The sequence below is a fragment of the Apodemus sylvaticus genome, chromosome 18, assembly GCF_947179515.1.
Source record: "Apodemus sylvaticus chromosome 18, mApoSyl1.1, whole genome shotgun sequence".
NCBI classification, from domain to species: domain Eukaryota; kingdom Metazoa; phylum Chordata; class Mammalia; order Rodentia; family Muridae; genus Apodemus; species Apodemus sylvaticus.
In genome coordinates, this window is record NC_067489.1 from 69,976,942 (window position 1) to 69,995,427 (window position 18,486).

Genomic DNA, 18,486 nt, shown 5'->3' on the forward strand with positions numbered 1-18,486 from the left:
ATGCCTCATGCTCTCACGGATGCTTGCCAGCCTGCTGTGGTCACTTGTGTAAGCATCCACTGAATGATAGAATAAGAGCCGCAGAAGAGAGCTGGGGAGGCGCTCTGCAGGGGTGAGCACAGTCTGGGCTTGCAGGGCAGCTGAGCTAGGGCCCACACCTACATACGGGGGTCCATAACTGCCTGGGCCATCAGCTCCAGACCTGACGCCCTCCCCCAACCTCCATGAGCACTGCACTCATGCTGCATGGGCGGCCGGGGCTGAGCATACCTGAGGCCTGGCTTCCACCCCGGGGGGCTGTGCCCTCCTCATAGTGGCTCCTTAGCACTGCACACGAGAGCTGACCTGGTTGGCCCTGTTCACGGAATGACTGCAGCTACCAAGGTGCTTACTGTCCTTCCCTGCCACCTGCCAGGACTTCACGGAGCAGTTCCAGGTGCTGCTGCCCACGGATGTGCAGCCCTGCAGGGAGGCCATTGCTGCCCTGCTGGAGAAGCTACAGGTCGACAGGCAGAACTACCAGATTGGAAGGACGAAGGTATGCACCGTCACAGTCCTGGCTGCCATTCCCGACCCACTTGCCCTAGGCAGGACCTCACTTCCCTCAGTGCCCCACCATGCTCCAAAGGGTCCTGGGCTCTGGGGTGAAGCTTTGTCTCTTGACACTACGATGGGACACCCGAGGCTAGGCACACAGCGCGCTGGGCTCTTGTCACTCTATTTTGGGAGTTAGAGGTAGGGCATCACTTCCTCCTTGGCTCCAGTAGACATCAGAAGATGGGGACACGTGGGAAGGATCACATGACAAGACAGGCCAGCTTTTCCAGACCCACTCAGTCTCCAGGACCCGGCAGGTCCCACGAGAACCACATTTAATTTCTTCCTGGGGAGGCACGAGTGGAGACGGCATCTTCTTCCACTGGGCCCCACCTCTAGAAGGTTCTTCCTCAGTGCCACCACATTGACCCAAGCTTCCAGAGCAAGAATGTTGAGGGCTGAGCCCCGTCCAGACCTCAGGTCAGCATGAGGCAGTTCCTTGGCTGGCTGTCTCTGTCAGCGGCTGCCTTGAGCATCCCTCGGCTGCACCTCGCAGTTCAGTCCCAGGGAGTCACCCGGGGACCCAGCCGCTCCACCGGTGAATGTGTGCCCAAGGGAACTGAGACCAGATGTTCCCAAACACACTTGCACACAACCATCCAAAAGTGGATACAGCCGGAATGCCCATTAGACTAGGTAAGCAGAGTGTGGTCTGTCCATAGAGAAATAAGACTGACACACTACAGCATGAGTGAGGAGACATGTTGAGTGATAGAAGCCACCTGTGGAAGGCTTTGAAATCCCTCTGACATGAAGTGTGGCACATGCCTGTCAACCAGCCTGGGTTATATAGCAAGACTTTGTCTCAAACAACAAAAAGAAAGGGCTGGGGAGATGGCTCAGTAAGTGCTTGTATAATTCATTCATGCAAGTATAAGGACCCAAGTTTGGATTCCCCAGACCCCACTTAAAAAACTGGGTGGGTAACCCGGGCAGTGGTGGCGCACGCCTTTAATCCCAGCACCTGAGAGGCAGAGGCAGGTGGATTTCTGAGTTCAAGGCCAGCCTGGTCTACAGAGTGAGTTCCAGGACATCCAGGGCTACACAGAGAAACCCTGTCACAGGGGGGAAAAAACCCCCTGGGTGGGTGCCACATGCCTGAAATCCCAGTGATGGTGGATCCACGACAGGAGCTGACTCACTGTGCTTCCGAATCAGTGAGACCCTATCTCAAAACATACGGTATGGAAGCCTCGGGCCCGCGCGTTACATGGACTCTACTTCCGTATATTAAAAAGCCCCTATTCATGCTGGTGAGCACACCTTAGCGATCAGGAAGATGAGGGATGCAAGGCTACATAGTGAGTTTGTAGCCAGCCTGGGCTACACAAGAACCTATTTGGTAAAAGCAACATAATATCAGGCCACTGAAGCCACAGCTATAGTTCCTGACAAAGGGGGGTTTCTGTGAGGCTCTGCAGGCACACTGCCTCTCCCCTGTCCCTGCCCACAGGTCTTCCTGAAGGAGACAGAGCGGCAGGCCCTGCAGGAGAGGCTGCATGGTGAGGTCCTGCGCAGGATCCTGCTGTTGCAGACTTGGTTCCGGATGGTGCTGGAACGCAGGCACTTCGTGCAGATGAGACGAGCTGCCTTGACCATCCAGGCCTGCTGGCGCGCTTACCGTGTGCGCCATGCACTGGAGAGGACACAGGCAGCTGTGTACCTGCAGGCGGCCTGGAGGGGCTACCGGCAGAGACAGGCCTACCGCCAGCAGAGGCACAGCATCGTCCGCCTGCAGAGCCTCTGCCGTGGCCATCTGCAACGCAGGAGGTGAGGGGAGCAGGGCTTCCCACCCTGGAGCATTCCAGAAGCCCAGAGGGTCACTCACTAAAAAGCTGCCCAAGATCACTAGTGCCCAGCCGGTAGAACCTAGGACCTTAGTCGGGGTGCAGGGAGGTGGGGAGGAATCTGTAGGCACAAGAAGGGGAAGGTGGTCTTCTCCACCTGCTGGAAGGACGGCTATAACCAACTCAGTACCTCTCCCCTCCTGTGACCCATCCTGAACATCCAGCCTTGCAAATTGGGAGACTGCCACCACGCAGGTGGATATTGGCTGGGTCTCTGCAGGTCTTAGACAGCCATTGGTACTCCAGAAGTCACACAGGTGTTCATGTCTGACACAGTGTCATGTCTTTCTTCCCACCAGCTTCAGCCAGATGGTGTCAGAGAAGCAGAAGGCAGAGCAGGCCAGGGAGGCTGCAGGAGCAGAGATGTCAGGGGGCGAGCCCGGCCCTGTGGCCGTTCAGGAGCAACTGTCTGAGCACCCTGTGGAGGGCCCTGAGAACCTGGGTGTGGAGGCTGAAACCTGGATGGACAACAGGTCCCCAGATGGCACATCACCTAAGGAAGAGACACCCAGCCCGGAGATGGAGACCCCAGCCCACAAAGCAGTGCCAGCTGAGAGTCATGAGAAAGTCCCCAGTAGCCGGGAGAAGCGGGAGTCACGGCGACAGAGAGGGTTGGAGCATGTTGAACGACAGAATAAACACATCCAGTCCTGCAGGGAGGAGAGCAGCGCCGCCCGAGAACCCGCCAGAGGAACAAGCCTGGAAACGGAGGACACAGAGGGACCCAGAGAAGATGGGCTTGAGGCGCGGGCAGAGGCCACAGCCCCCTCTGGTCCAAAGCAAGTGCAGGCTGTGCGAGACCCAGCTGGGAGCCCCAGTCCCGTGCAGAGGCCCACCAGCCTGGCCCTGGACAGTAGGATTAGCCCAGTGCTCCCCAGCAGCTCCCTGGAATCTCCCAAGGATGAGAACAGCACCAAAGCTTGGGACAAGCCCGAGAGTCCCAGTGGCTCCACCCAGATCCAACGATACCAGCACCCGGACGCAGAGCGGCTGGCCACTGCAGTGGAGATCTGGCGGGGCAAGAAGCTTGCCAGCGCCATGCTGAGCCAGTCCCTGGACCTGAGTGACAAACACCAGGCTGCAGGGGCAGCCCTGGCTCGCACAGAGTAAGCCTATCCGTATGCAGCGTTGAGGGCACCAGGTCGACCACACCAGCTCAGGGCTCCGGGGCCATAAACAGGTGCCAAGATGGCCAGATAGGGACACGCCCTTCAGAGCAGAACACAAAGGGCAGAATCTTAAGTCCAGGCCTGAGTAAGGTTTGCCAAAGAGCTTACTGGGCATGCTTTAAGCCCTGACCATCCCCAGCCCTGCAAACATAGTGTACCTGCCCAGCAGCCTGTAAGAGGTCCTCCTTACCGCCCTGATCCCTGGGTCTCAGTTTCCCCTCCATGATTAGGGCTTACTCCCAGAATTTTACCCATGGCTTTTACCCATGCAGGCACCAGTGACTGCACCTATATGAGCTGATATCTAGGGACCACATCTCTAGCCCCTGAGACCTGTGCTGGCCTGAAGGAAGGGAGTATGGAGACAGGCAGGCCACCTACACACGACCTCTTGGCTGTGGTACTGACAGCTGAGGCCGGGAGTTGTCTGTGGGGCACCCTGTGTCAGGATGTTGACCGATTTCCCTGGCCCCTCCCATCACGTGCTAGTAGCCTGACAGACAGGTTTGCAGGGTGGCGGGTCCATGAGGTGATGGATAGAGAGAGAGAAAGATGATGGAGTAGTGGTTGGTAGGTGGTTGATAGAAACACAGGTTGGTTGGAGATGGACAGGTCCCTGGGATGAGTAGACAGGTTGTTGATGAACAGCGGACGGATGGCTGGGAGGATGGACCAACAGGGCCTCGCTCTCCTACCTCTCTGCGAGTGTTTGTGGCATGAGTACAGCTAACCCCACCCGGGCAAGAGTCACTGCACTGGGTCTGGAGCCCTCTGCGTAGCACGTCAGTAACGCTGCGGTCTGCGGTCTTACAGGGAGAGGCACATCTCTTTCTCCACCAGTGACGTCTCCAAGCTGTCCCCGGTCAAGGTTCAGGTAAAGCTGTAGTGCCCCATACACATACATACACACACATAAACATGCACACACACGTAGACACACACGCTGAGCTATCTTGACAGTGTACACCTATCTATCATCTTGACCCTTGGGAGGCAGAGTGGGAGGGCCACACATGGAAGCCCACGCGGCTCCATGGCAGCTCGACAGCCTTTCCCGAAAGGTAACATGAGAGGCTGGTGAGATGGCTGAGTGCTTAACCACACTCGCTGTTCCTGAGTTCAATTCCCAAAAAACACACGGCGGCTCACAACCATCTGTAATGGGATCTGATGCCCTCTTCTGGGGTGTCTGAAGACAGCAACAGTGTATCCACATATATTAAATAAATAAATATTTAAAAAAAAAAGAAGAAAACAGAAAACCAAGATATAAAATAGAATCACTAATGATAGAAAACTCGTGGTGGCTCTGGGAGGTCTGACCCATACTGGTCCAGCTGTGGCTCTCACCTTGCCCTCTCTGTGCCCTTGGCAGACATCAGCTGAAATCGATGGGGATTTGAGCAGCAAGAAGCCATCCGTCCATAAGAAGAAGTCAGGAGATCTGCCCGCTGGTCCTGATGCAGGCCTGTCTCCAGGCTCCCAGGGCGACTCTAAGTAAGTGGACAGGGTGCCCCACTAGGAGGCAAAGGCAGGTGGATCTTTCTGAGTTCAAGGTCACCCTGGTCTACTCAGTAAGTTCCAGGACAGCCAGGGCTACATAAACACTGTCTCAAATAAATGGAGAAATAAGAAAGACAGACAGACAGACGACTGGAAAGCTGGCTCCGATGCTTGCTGTGTAAGAACGGAGTGGAGTTTGGATCAGCAGCACTCATATAAAAGCTAGGCTTGGGCACATGCGTGTGATCCTGCTGCTGGGGCTGAGGGGCACACACGCGCGTGTGTATGTGTGCGTGTGTGTGAGTGATCCTGCTGCTGGGGCTCGGGCACACACGCGCGTGTGTATGTGTGTGTGTGTGTGAGTGATCCTGCTGCTGGGGCTCAGGGGCACACACGTGTGTATGATCCTGCTGCTGGGGCTGGGCACTCGCATGTGACCCTGCTGCTGGGGATTGGGTAAATGGGTCGATTTGCTGGCCAGTTGAATCAGTGACCTCCAGGTTCAGCGAGAGAACCTACCTAGCACACTGAGATGGAGAGTGCTGGTTCAAATGAGAACGGCCCCACAGGTTTATATAGGTCACCGGGGCATGGATCTACTTTAGAAGGATTAGACCTTCTGTGACCTTGTTGGTAGAAGTCCGTCAAGCCTCCCGCCTCTGTCTCCCAAGGGCCGGATTGTGGGTATGAGCCATCACTTGGCAGTGTGCCCAACCCTCCCTTTCCCAGTCCTGTAACAAGATGTCATGCAGCCCAGGCTGGCCGGGAGCCAGGGAGCCAGGGACTTCTAGTCACTGCTCCTGCCGGGCTCCATGCTGCCCCATGTCTCGCCTCCATGTTTGTTGTAAATCAGCACTGAGAATGTGGCGTCCTAAGCAGAGGCGCTGTCTCCTACTCACCTCTGCTTTTCATGCCTTAAAGTTTATACAGAGCCAAGCCCTGGTCCTCCGTCCACACACAGCCCAGCTGCCCAGGGTGCCAAGGCCACCGTGTCGCCAAAGCAAAACAGCTACAGCTGGGTGTGGAGATGCATGCCTTTAATCCTAGGACTTGGAGGGTGTCTGCGTGCCGAGGCAGGCTGATCTACATAGTAACCCTGTCTCAAAAAAGGGAGGGGGGGGAGAGAGAGAGACAGAGAGAGAGACAGAGAAGACTAGAGAGATGGCTTCCTGGTTAGGAGCACTTGCTGTTCCCAGAGGGTAGGCAGTCAGTTCGTAGCACCCACATCTGGTAACCCAGTCTTTTGTCACTGTAACTCCAGAGCGATCCTACACCCACCTTGGGCCTCTGAAGGTGCTACATAGCGGACCTCCACAGACATATGCATACCTATCAATAAAAGTTAAAGTTAAAAAGAAGCACTTGTTTTTCCTGCAGATCTGCATTTAAGCGGCTCTTCCTGCACAAAGCCAAGGATAAGAAGCCCAGCCTGGAGGGTGTGGAGGAGACGGAGGGCAGTGGAGGGCAAGCTGCACAGGAGGCCCCGGCCAGAAAGACTCTAGACGGTTGGTTCCCCTGATGTCCAGGAGAAGCTGCCTGGCCATCCCCACAGCTGTCAGGTCCAAGCAGCAGGGTCGGAGCCCTGGGTGTAAGGTCTGACCTTGGGGTCACGCCTGTGGACCTGGGTACACATCTGAGCCCTGGGTGTAGGGCCTGACCTTGGGGTCACACCTGTGGATCTGGGTACACATCGGAGCCCTGGGTGTAGGGCCTGACCTTGGGGTCACACCTGTGGACCTGGGTACACATCGGAGCCCTGGATGTAGGGCCTGACCTTGGGGTCACGCCTGTGGACCTGGGTACACATCGGAGCCCTGGGTGTAGGGCCTGACCTTGGGGTCACACCTGTGGACCTGGGTACACATCGGTGCCCTGGGTGTAGGGCCTGACCTTGGGGTCACACCTGTGGATCTGGGTACACATCGGAGCCCTGGGTGTAGGGCCTGACCTTGGGGTCACACCTATGGATCTGGGTGTCTATCCCTCACCTTGCCTCCAACTGCCGCATGTCCTTGCAGTACCTTCTAGCCAGCAGCCCCGCCACACGACAGGTGAGAAACCCCCAAAAGGGAAGAAGAACCGAAATCGCAAGGTCGGCCAGATCACGGTGTCCGAGAAGTGGCGGGAGTCAGTGTTCCGTAAGATCACCAATGCCAATGAGCTCAAGTTTCTGGACGAGTTCCTGCTCAACAAGGTGAGCTGTGGGTGCCCCAGTGCAGGCTCAGACAGTGCCATGCAGGCCCGGGTCCTGCCCCAGCGTGGCATTGGGGTTAAACAATACAGAAGACTCCGGGGTGCTGACCACGGGAAAGACGGGCAATTCCCACAGGTTGTCTTTGACCGAGCATGCGCGTACACACACACACATACACAAACTCCTTTAGATTTAAAAAAAAAACATGTTGCCGTATTTTGCCTCTGTGTGTGTGTGTGTGTGTGTGTGTGTGTGTGTGTGTGTGTGTGTGCATACATATAGTTCCCACGGATTCTAGAGGAGGGCATCAGATCCCCCTGAAGCTGAAGTTGGCAGGTGGCTTTGAGCTGCCATGTGGGTGCTGACAGTGAAAGTCGGCTCCTCTGGAAAAGCAGACCTCCCTCTCTCTCAAGATGTATTTATTTATTATATGTAAATACACCGTAACTGTCTTCAGACACTCCAGAAGCCGGTGTCAGAGCTCATTGCGGACGGTTCTGAGCCACCGTGTAGTTGCTGGGAATTGAACTCAGCGCCTTTGAAAGGGCAGTCGGTGCTCGTAACCACTGAGCCATTTCTCCAGCCCACAGCCATTTCTCTTAACTTCAGTTCCTTAAGGATTTTGTTGTGGTGGTTTTGTTTGTATGTTTGTATGGTTGGGTGGTTTTTTCGAGACAGGGTTTCTCTGTGTAGCCCTGGCTGTCCTGGAACTCACTCTGTAGACCAGGCTGTCCTCAAACTCAGAAATCCGCCTGCCTCTGCCTCCCAAGTGCTAGGATTATAGGCGTGTGCCACCACCACTCGGCTGTGGTGGTTTGGTTTTTTGAGATAGGTTTCTCTGTATAACAACCCTGGCTGTCTTGGAATTCACTTTGTAGACCAGGCTGGCCTCAAAGTCAAAGAAATCCTCTTGCCTCTGCCTACCTAGTGCTGGGATTAAAGGCGTGGCCACCGCCGCCCGGCTCACCTAAAGTTGTTTTTAAAGGAAAGTGTACATCCTGAATCTGAAGTCAGCATGGGGAGCATTGTGCCCATGTGCATCTTAGTGTGAGCCTTACTCCTGGCGGTGTCGGGAAGTCACGCTGTGATCTGACTGTCCGTCCCTTAAGCTTCAGGCAAAGGGCTGTGGAGTTCTGAAGAATTAGAGTTTGGCTGAGTGATACAGTGCTTGCCTCACCTGCCTAAGACTCTAGGTTCCATTTAAGTAGTGCAAAACCGCTCAGGATCGTGTCCTGTCAGCATCTGCAAGTGCATACACACATTACATTATGCCCTTTAAATCTAGAACCAGCCATGCAGGACAAGAGACCTGTGTGGGATTTTTGCTGTGACGGTAACCTGTGGACCAGCCTCTGCCCAGCCACCTGGCTGCTCTGTGCTCTCTTTATAGGTTTCTAGATGCCTAGGTATCGTGGCTGGCATTAAAAGTGAGCGAGCAACCTGACCACCCTCTCCCTGCAGGTGAATGACCTTCGCTCACAGAAGACACCCATCGAAAGCTTGTTCATCGAGGCCACTGAGCGCTTCAGGAGCAACATCAAGACCATGTATTCTGTGCCTGTGCGTGGGGCCCCACCCCAGCTGTCCGCGCCTCCTAGCCCCGCCCCACAGCCCAGCCATGCCCTGGCTAGGTCACGGACACCGTGTCATGTTCCTACAGAATGGGAAGATCCATGTAGGCTACAAGGACCTGATGGAGAACTACCAGATTGTTGTGAGCAACCTGGCTGCCGAGCGTGGGGAGAAGGACACCAACCTGGTCCTCAACGTCTTCCAGTCGCTGCTGGATGAGTTCACCCGCAGCTACAACAAGGCCGACTTTGAGCGGGTCAAGGTATGCAGCTCCACCCCATACCCTCCCTCCAGATCCTCCAGTGCCTCCCCCCTGTTTCCCGGCCCAGCCCTTCCCGATTAGTCACACAGCCCTCCCTGCCTTGCCCGCTCACCGACACATCTCCATCCTCCAGCCCCACTGGCTACGGCACCACCATCTTCCTGGTCAGACAGTCACGCACGTGTGCACACACACACACACAAACACACATACACACACGCACACCCCACGGCTGCTCTTGAGCCATCTGTGGATTGCTAGGGTGCCTATGCCACTCGGGTTTGGAGGGTCACAATGCTCCCAAGATTCCCACCTCCTTTGAGAGGACAGGGGTATTTCTAGTGTCAGTCAGGTTGACCAGTTGTCCCCACACTGACTTGGTCTCTGTCTCTCAGCAGACCAAAGCCCAGAAGAAGAAGCGGAAGCAGGAGCGTGCTGTGAGTAGTTATGTGTGTGTGTGTGTGTGTGTGCGTGCGCACTCGAGTGTGTGCCCACACGAGCGTGTGTGTGCGCGTGCAAGTGTGTGTGTGTGTGTTGGAGCCATGGGAAGGAGCTGCTGTCGAGAGCAGGGTGAGGAAATGGACATCCCCTCAGCCCCGCCCTCCCCCTCCCCTCCCACCCCAGGTCCAGGAGCACAATGGACATGTGTTCGCCAGCTACCAGGTGAACATCCCGCAGTCGTGTGAGCAGTGTCTGTCCTACATCTGGCTCATGGACAAGGCCCTGCTGTGCAGTGGTGAGCCTCCCCTCTCCTGGCCACGTGGGCGCCCTACCCTTGCCACCACCCGTGTCTTCTGCTCACTCTTCAGAAGGCTTCTCAACACACACACTTGCACACACAATCACAATCACAGAGGCAGATGATGTGACAGTCGTGAGAACCCTCCCTCTGTACCATGCATGCTGTTCACACAGCTTCGAGCAGCAGGCTTTGAGTTCCCAAGGTCTCTTCCCCTGTCACCAAGGCCCTGGTTTCTCCTTTTGACCACCAGTCAACACCCACCCATCTTCTCACAGGAATCAGGGCAGAAATGTAGCCCAGGCAGTTTAAAATGCAGTCAGGGTCTCCAAACAGTGGGTGAGTGAGAGTCCCAGGAACCTGGGGTCCTCTGCATGTGCCCTCTGTGACCCCCACTCTGACCCCTAGTGTGCAAGATGACCTGCCACAAGAAGTGTATGCACAAGATTCAGAGCTGCTGCGCCTACCCTGGGAGCAGGAAGGTGAGTGCCTAACACTGGGGCATTCTAGAGCATTGTAGCCTGGGCTCCCGGGAAGAGGCAGGAAGGGCTGTGTCCTCTAGTTCCACTGTAGGACACGCGTCCACTCCTAGTACTGAGGCTCCCGGCCAGGCTCCCAGCCCTGCTGGAGAGTCCTCGGCCTGGCAGAGGGAGAGCCTCAACTGTCCATGAAGGTGAAGGGTCCCATGTGTGGGGTACAAGAAGACTTGGAACCCTCTCCAAGGACAGAGTAGGCGGGGCGGATGGAGAACGCTGGCCAGTGGCACCAGGCCTGACTCTCCACCCGTCCCCACTGTAGAGCGAGCCGGGTGCCGAGCCAGGCCACTTCGGGGTGTGTGTAGACAGCCTGACCAGCGACAAGGCCTCCGTGCCCATTGTGCTGGAGAAGCTTCTGGAACACGTAGAGATGCATGGCCTGTATACCGAGGGCCTTTACCGCAAGTCAGGCGCTGCCAACCGGACGCGGGAATTACGCCAGGCATTGCAGACAGGTGGGCACTGGGAGCAGGGGCCTAGCCAGCCACACTGGTGAGTCTGCATATGCAGCTCACAGGTTCCTGCCCCGCAGACCCTGCTGCGGTTAAGCTGGAAGACTTCCCCATCCACGCCATCACTGGGGTGCTGAAGCAGTGGCTGCGGGAGCTGCCTGAGCCACTCATGACTTTCGCCCAGTATGGAGACTTCCTCAGGGCTGTCGGTGAGCGCTGGAGGACGGTGGGGCTTCGGAGCCTGCCCAGCTGGGGCAGTTGGGGTTGGGTCTGTTTCCCATCTGCACCTAGACCCCACATGGAGGGCTTCTATGCACCCCAAATGCCTAGGAAAGAAGGACTGGGCATGGCTGGTGCCACCCAGGACTGATAACTCTGGCTTCACAGAGCTTCCTGAGAAGCAGGAGCAGCTGTCGGCCATCTATGCAGTCCTGGACCACCTGCCTGAAGCCAACCACACCTCCCTGGAGCGGCTCATCTTCCACCTTGTCAAGCAAGTACCCCTCCCCCCGGAGCTGAGAGGCCTGGGCCCCAGAGCCAGCTGCATGTCCTGGCCACTAGTCCCTGGTGACCCTGGCATTGGGGTCAGAGAGGGGTGCCACCTAATTGTTGACTCTGCAGAGTGGCCCTGCTAGAAGATGTGAACCGCATGTCTCCGGGAGCTCTAGCTATCATCTTCGCACCCTGCCTGCTTCGCTGCCCTGACAACTCCGACCCCCTGACCAGCATGAAGGATGTACTGAAGATTACCACGTGAGTCCCCAGGGCCCCAGACCCATAACCACCCAGCTAGCTGGGATGTCCATCATCCTCAGTGTGGAGGCTGAGGCAGGAGACTCCGAAGTTCCAGGCCAGCTACAGAGTAAGCCTCTGTCTACAACATCAAACAAGAGAGCTCACTTAAAAACCACATGGCCTCCCTGGCTGCTTAGAGAGACAGCCCAGATGGGGTTCCTGGTGAATGAGGCTGTCAGACCCACAGGGGACACCATCGCCTCTTTTCTGATTATTATTGATGGGGGAGGGCACATACATATGCCACATGTGGGGGTCAGAGGACAACTTTTCTTCCATGTAGATCTGAGAGATCAAGCGAAGGTCATCAGGCTTGACACCTTTTCCCTCTGAGCCATCTTTCTGGTGGCCCCTTCTTAGGTTTCTTCAGCAGCACACACACACACACACCTTTTCTGTGATGCTAGGGCTGACAGCAGGGTTCCCCAGCAGGCCTGCTCATAGCTGCTGGGACCTCAGCAGGTGCTGTACTAAACACACCATTTTAACTAAACCTAATATTTTACAGAAGGTGGGTCTGAGGTGAGTGGAACTGGGGCCCCAGAAGCCACCACAGTGCAGGCACTTCCACATGGGGAGAGCACAGGCATGGCTCCCTCCTGTTCAGGGAAGACCTTGTTCTGAGTCCCTTGAGATGCAGCATTGAAGAGAGGCCCTCTAAGCCCAAGATGGAGAGGCAGCGTTTCCACCTTTGAGTGGACAAGCAGTCTCCCACTCCACGTGAGCGCTCCTCAGAACCCTAAAGGGCTGGAGTGTGGCTCTGAGGTAGAACTGTGCTTGACATGTATAAGAACTCAGGTTCCATACACCCCACCCCTGCACCCGCAAAAAATAAGACTGCAAGGAGAGGACCTTTCTTTGGCCTGTTCCCCTCAGCAGCTTTCTTAGTGTAAAGCTGAGAAGCTTTCTGTGGTCCCCCCACACTCCTGGCCACCAAAGAAGCACGAGAAAGGAGCCCAAAGCCACTGCAGCGCTCTGATCTCAGTAGTGAGGCTGACTTGTGATCTCACAGCCTGCAGGCCCGCCTTTCTCCTCACTGGGACTGGGTTTGAGCTGTTGAGTAGGTTCTGGGGAGTCAAAGCTCGTATTGTAGAGTTGTTAGGCAGGGCAGGCTGCCCGGCCTTTCCATACCTTGTCCTTTCTCAGAGGTAAAGTAGTCCACCCCTGCTGGTGACTAGCTCTGTTCTCCAACCTGTACCCTCCTGTTACCTCCCACCTCAGTGCTGTCAAAGACAAGGGACAGGATTCTCGGGTTCAGAAAAGCAAAGTGGGGTTGGAGAGATGGCTCAATGGCTAAGAGCACTGACTGTTCTTCCAAAGGTCCTGAGTTCAAATCCCAGTAACCAAATGGTATCTCACAACCATCTGTAGTGGGATCTGATGCCCTCTTCTGGTGTCTACAGTGTATTCACATATATAAAATTAATTAATCAATTGATTGATTAAAAAAGAAACAGAAAGAAAAGTGAGCCTCCTGGGGTCACACGGTGTCCCAGGGTAGCAGTGCTGGCCCAGGCCCTACTGGGTCTCTGGGCCTGCCTTCCCAGCCACTGGACATAAACGCACCACATGTGTGCACAGGTGTGTGGAGATGCTCATCAAGGAACAGATGAGGAAGTACAAGACGAAGATGGAGGAGATCAACCACCTGGAGGCAGCGGAGAGCATTGCGTTCCGCAGGCTCTCCCTGTTGAAGCAGAACGCTGTGAGTGCTGGCCTTCGAGCTGGGTCTCCTGCGCTGGCTTAGACCGTGGGGTGTGGCCTGGCGGGTGGTTCTCCCACCAGAAACTTGCAAGTGTGCAGTGTGGTCATGGGCCTTGTGACACAGGCAGGACAGAGCCCTACCTTCACCAAAAAGCTGTCTCAGTCATCCAGACACAGGCTGCCCCTCTGAGGGCAGGTGAGGCAGCTTAGTACATGAGCCTGGCCTGGTTCCTTCGTGGAACACGGGGAGTCCACTGCAGAAGGGCCAGGCTGCTGCTGCGGGCGGGCGGGGCAGCTCCTGGGTGGGCCCCCACGGGGGCCAGTGGGTCTCCAGCCTGCAGCTCGGGTCCTGCTGCTCGGGCCCTACAGCTCGGGCCCTGCTCATGCCTATTTGTGAGGCCCAGCACACATGCTCACCTGTGTTGTCTCTTCCCCAGCCGTGGCCTCTCAAACTGGGGTTTTCATGTCCCTATGAGGGGGACCGGGTATGTACGCATTGCATGGGCCAAGCCGCATGTCTCCAGGTGCACACTGGGTAGATTTGGCCATAGCATGCGTAGAACAAGGCCTAACATCTAGAAGTGCATGCTGGTTCCTGGCCCCCACTAGATCCTGTGGTCCTCTAGGCAGAGAGCACTGCGCATGTGCGTGTGGGGGGGTTGCTCTACTTCACAACTAACCTAGAGCTGCTGGCCCCTCCCTTCGCCCAAGCACTAGACTCCTCCCACACCCTGAGCTCCCTCCCGCGCTGGTTCAAACCTGCCTTTTTGGTGTTTCAGACCAAAAGTCCCAGGACCCCAGTGGTCCAAGACCTGGAGGAGCTGGGGGCTCTCCCTGAGGAGGCAGCAGGTGGCGACGAGGACCGAGAAAAGGAGATTCTCATGGAGAGGATCCAGTCCATCAAGGAAGAGAAGCAAGTGCCATGCGCCGCCTTCCCTCCCCTGTCCAGGCGGGCACTCCGAGCCAGCGGGGAACAGCACTGCCGCCAGGCCACTGCGGCTTGCAGGGTTGGGGGCCGATGCCAAGGGCGTCATTGACTGCTTGTGCTTGGCGTGAGGGAGGGGCCCCGGGGAGCAGGACTATTTCTTTGGGGGTCGACTCTTGGAGGGAATAGCCTCGGATATGGTGCCCCACCCTCAGGGAGGATATCACATATCGACTGCCGGAGCTGGACCCGCGGGGCTCTGACGAGGAGAACCTTGACTCAGAGACGTCGGCCAGCACTGAGAGCCTGCTGGAGGAGAGGGCCGTGCGGGGAGCCGTGGAAGGTTAGTGTGAAGGTGGTGTCCAATGACCCTCCCCATTGTGGCAGACCCAGGGCTGGAGTCCACCTAGTGCCCCCGCTGCAGTAACCCCAAGTCTGTCTCTCCAAGGGATCCCCGCACCTGCTCTCCCCTGCCCCATTTCGCCCACCCCGAGTCCCCTCCCCACGGCCGCCGCCCCTCCACGAGGAAGGCCGACATCCTTCGTCACGGTCAGAGTGAAGACACCCCGGAGGACCCCCGTCATGCCCACGGCCAACATCAAGCTCCCTCCCGGCCTGCCCCTGCACCTGATGAGCTGGGCACCCGCTCTCCAGGACGTTGCTGTTCCAGTGAAGCGCCGGGGGCCGCCCGCCCGCCGACAGGACCAGGTACATTCCGTATACATCGCCCCTGGGGCTGACCTGCCATCACAGGGGACACTGGTACCCCTGGACCACGATACCATACTTCCTGGGGCCAAACGCAGGTATTCGGACCCCCCTCCCTACTGCCTGCCCCCCAGCTCCGGCCAGGCCAATGGCTGAGGACCTGACTGGCAGACTGCATGGCCTAAACTCTCCGGCCTGGCTCCCAGCTGTGGGGCCAGCTTTCAGGCTCTGAGGAGGATCTAGGATGAAAGGCTCCCAGAGGGATGCAGTGGCCGGCTTTGTGTGCTATGGAGGCTGGGGTTGCTACGGAAGTGGCCCCTTTGTACTTCAGTGACTCTCTTTTTGTGGTTTACATAACTTTTAAGTTCCTAACAGCCTTAATGGAAGACCGAGCTTTCTGTATGTGTGTGTCTGAACTTTTATATAACTGTCCACCTTTGTAACCTGGACATGGGCAGGGCAAGCCTGCAAAGTGGACATGTGGGCCACCCCTGGGGGGTGCACTCTACAACAGTAGATGGCGGACTCACAAGGACACCCGTCACCGTCTTGAATGCCTCCAAGCAATGGCCATCTGGCCAGAGAACCTTCCAGAGACAGATGGAGCTTTCCACAGAGCCACATCTGAGGGCAGGACAGGAATGGGAAGTCCGTGCACCCCAGGGGAGCCTGGATGTAGCCCACAGCTCTGCCCGCTGTGCCCATGGGGTGCAAGGAGCCAGGGACATGGAACCTTGAGGAACAAGCAGTGCGTGTTCTGAACTTCCTCTGCAGCCCTGGTGACAGCCTGGGTCCTTTAGAGGCTGGCTCTCTTCTCAGGCTCTCCCCAGTCCTGGACACAAGGAAGCCCCACGGGCAGTGTGAAATAAACGTGCTTGAGAAGACTTAGTGTGGTCTCGCTGCCTGGGCTGCAGTGGAATGGGGCCCTGTCTGAAGAAGGGCCTGCATGAGGCCCCAGGATGCACCCGGGGACCTGACGCAGAAGCTTCTGGCTAGGCTCTGCATGAAGAGAAAAGAAAAGGGCCCATTCAGACCTCAGTCTGGCACCTGGTGTCAGCAGCTGTGCCTACAGAATGCAGGCCAGGCCAGGCGTCCATATCCTGAAACTGTCAACTGCTGAACAGCAAGGAGGCCCAGACCTTTCCTCAGGAGATGGGTCTCAGGTAAAGCAAGTGCCCAGGGGGTACAGGGCCGGCTTGGCGACTGAAAGCCCTGCAGATGTGGGTGTGGCTCCCAGGATTGCCTTGGAGCCGCACAGCCATCTGTGAGTCCAGTCCAAGGCATTGGCCACCCTCTGGCCTCCACAGGCGCCGGGCGTGAAGGTGGTACACAAATGTGCATGCAGGCAAAGCACTTGTTACACGTTTAAAAAAAAATCTGTGAGAAAAGAAATAGGTGTGCCAAAAAGGTACTGTATGAAATTCCCACTAGGGCCTGGGGACACGGCTCAAAACATCTGCCACACAAATAGGCCCTGCACTCAAATCCTAGCGCTCACCTAAAGCTGGTGTGGCTCAAGCTCAGTGAGGAGACAGGAGTGGCGGAGGGGGGCACCTGACACCTTCCTCCAGCCTGTGCACATGGGCACAGACACACCATACACTGCCCTTCAGGCTGGGCCTGGGGCCCACCTAACAACTGCATGCAAAAGGTGGAGGCAGGTGAGAGCTAGCCTAGTCTATGTCACACTATGTTGTGAAAAGTCACTTGTTTTCTGTAAGGGTCCTGAGTACCTGAGGCACACACACTGTTCATCCGGGATCTAACAGTCTCCCAAAAGCTGGGACCTGCAGCTCTGGGTTTGAAGGCTGTTAGCTCTAGAGCACTGACTCTCAGCCTTCCCAGTGCTGTGACCCCAACCATATAATTATGTCATTGCTACATCATAAGTGTAATGTTGGTACTCTTAAAGAACCTTACTCTGATGGCTTTAGGCGACCCCTGTGAAAGGGTCATTCAACAACCCCCCACCCCAGTATAGTAAAAGACTCGCTGCCGGGAGTCAATTCCATGATGCTACCGTGGAGCACTGCTGCTTAGTGGCTGTAAGCTTGGGACCAAACTGAGCCTAAGAAAGGTTCACCTCGTTTACAGAGAGTATACAGGGCTCTGGAGGAAACCCTCACCGGCTTTTAACAAAGCTTTATCAGACCTGAAGCAAGACAGAGAGACCTTGGCATTTAAAAATGCAGATACAAAATGTAAAAAATGAGACCATTAAAGGCACGAGCAGTGCCCGTGGAGAGATGGATTAGGGTCACAACCAATATTACTTCTAAAGTGTACAATACTAATGCTATAATGCTAGTCCACAGCTAGAGGTCTCTGACATCAAAATGCCTTGTACTTCAATTATGGCAAATACGGTCATTTGCAAAGACACTGTGACCAAGCCACTAAAGGTCTCAAAGTATTAACTGAGAAACAAAGTACTTTATGCCAGAAAAGTGAATGAATGAGCCCTTTGTAGAGGCAATGGTTTTTCCTAAATTTCAAACAGAAAGAATGCCTAGACTTTCCCGAGTGTGTATGCTGTGTGGCAAAGGCCACTATTGGGTTCAGGAGTACAGATCCAAAAGAGATATGCAAGGTAATTTCCTACCATTAGGAAACCGCCTTGGGGACTATCTTAAGGTTTTACTGCTGTGAACAGACACCATGACCAAGGCAAGTCTTAAAAGGACAACATTTAATTGGGCTGGCTTACAGGTTCAGAGGTTCAGGCCATTATCATCAAGGCGGGAGGATGGCAGCTTCCAGGCAGTTAGGACAAGGGCTTTTGCCCACAATGACACCCTTCTTCCAACAAGGCCACATCTCCAAGTAGTGCTACTCCCTGGGCCAAGTGTATTCAAACCACCAGAGGGACCTAACTTGAGACTCCACAACAAATTCTAGGAACCAGTTCAGCCAAAGTTATTACTCCTTGTTGTGTTTTATAAAAAGATAAGAGATCAGAGATGTGTCTGTTGGAGGTGTGGTATGGTGTGAGGGGAGGGGGCGCCTCTGCAGGCCCACGTAGGGGTTAGGGTTAGGGTTAGGGTAGCACTCTGGGAGGCAGAGGCAGGTGGATTTCTGAGTTCGAGGCCAGCCTGGTCTACAGAGTGAGTTCCAGGACAGCCAGGACTACACAGAGAAACCCTGTCTCGAAAAAAAAAAAAACCAAATCCAAAAAAAAAAAAAAAAAAAAAACCACATCAGTCACTCCACAGAGGCGCTCCTTTGTGGACCCTGAACTCAATATTCCGTAGCACATTTTCTGAAGTGAATGGGATCCCAGGCAACCTGAGGGGTGGCTTCTGTGCTAGGCTCCGGTCCTTCTGAAGGCCAGTCAGGAGCAGTGGCAGAAAGGCTCAAGCACTCGATAGGAGAGAACCCATTCCACAAGTTGTCTTCTAATCTCCATGTGTGCACTGTGACGTGTGGCACAGGCACACGCACACACAGATAATCACATGTAAAACATCCCACCCAGTGCCACTT

The 18,486-nt window shown here is 55.7% G+C and overlaps 1 protein-coding gene and 1 long non-coding RNA gene across 15 annotated transcripts in view; one reads left to right on the forward strand and one right to left on the reverse strand.

The window, feature by feature from the left end:
- The window catches only part of Myo9b (myosin IXB), an 88,638-nt gene extending 72,751 nt beyond the window's left edge, over nt 1-15,887 (forward strand). For 5 of the 14 annotated variants that reach the window (XM_052162616.1, XM_052162624.1, XM_052162619.1 and 2 more), the window contains 21 exons: nt 416-538; nt 2,051-2,367; nt 2,744-3,550; nt 4,427-4,487; nt 4,989-5,110; nt 6,494-6,621; nt 7,135-7,310; nt 8,772-8,870; nt 8,971-9,144; nt 9,540-9,581; nt 9,769-9,880; nt 10,292-10,365; nt 10,682-10,874; nt 10,952-11,080; nt 11,259-11,364; nt 11,493-11,624; nt 13,248-13,371; nt 13,808-13,855; nt 14,150-14,287; nt 14,515-14,638; nt 14,744-15,887. In XM_052162616.1, coding sequence (XP_052018576.1) covers nt 416-538; nt 2,051-2,367; nt 2,744-3,550; nt 4,427-4,487; nt 4,989-5,110; nt 6,494-6,621; nt 7,135-7,310; nt 8,772-8,870; nt 8,971-9,144; nt 9,540-9,581; nt 9,769-9,880; nt 10,292-10,365; nt 10,682-10,874; nt 10,952-11,080; nt 11,259-11,364; nt 11,493-11,624; nt 13,248-13,371; nt 13,808-13,855; nt 14,150-14,287; nt 14,515-14,638; nt 14,744-15,159 — 3,645 coding nt within the window. In that variant the 3' untranslated portion in view covers nt 15,160-15,887. Of the gene's footprint in view, nt 1-415; nt 539-2,050; nt 2,368-2,743; nt 3,551-4,426; nt 4,488-4,988; nt 5,111-6,493; nt 6,622-7,134; nt 7,311-8,771; nt 8,871-8,970; nt 9,145-9,539; nt 9,582-9,768; nt 9,881-10,291; nt 10,366-10,681; nt 10,875-10,951; nt 11,081-11,258; nt 11,365-11,492; nt 11,625-13,247; nt 13,372-13,807; nt 13,856-14,149; nt 14,288-14,514; nt 14,644-14,743 lie in introns of those variants that run through there. The other 9 variants (XM_052162620.1, XM_052162630.1, XM_052162625.1 and 6 more) reach the window with 5 other exon arrangements.
- Nucleotides 6,628-7,004, reverse strand: LOC127668820 (uncharacterized). Its single transcript, XR_007974218.1, has 3 exons — nt 6,912-7,004; nt 6,788-6,853; nt 6,628-6,729 (listed from the first exon to the last, which is right to left on the reverse strand). It is a non-coding gene; the product is annotated as an uncharacterized LOC127668820 (long non-coding RNA).
- Nucleotides 15,888-18,486: the final 2,599 nt, after the last annotated feature.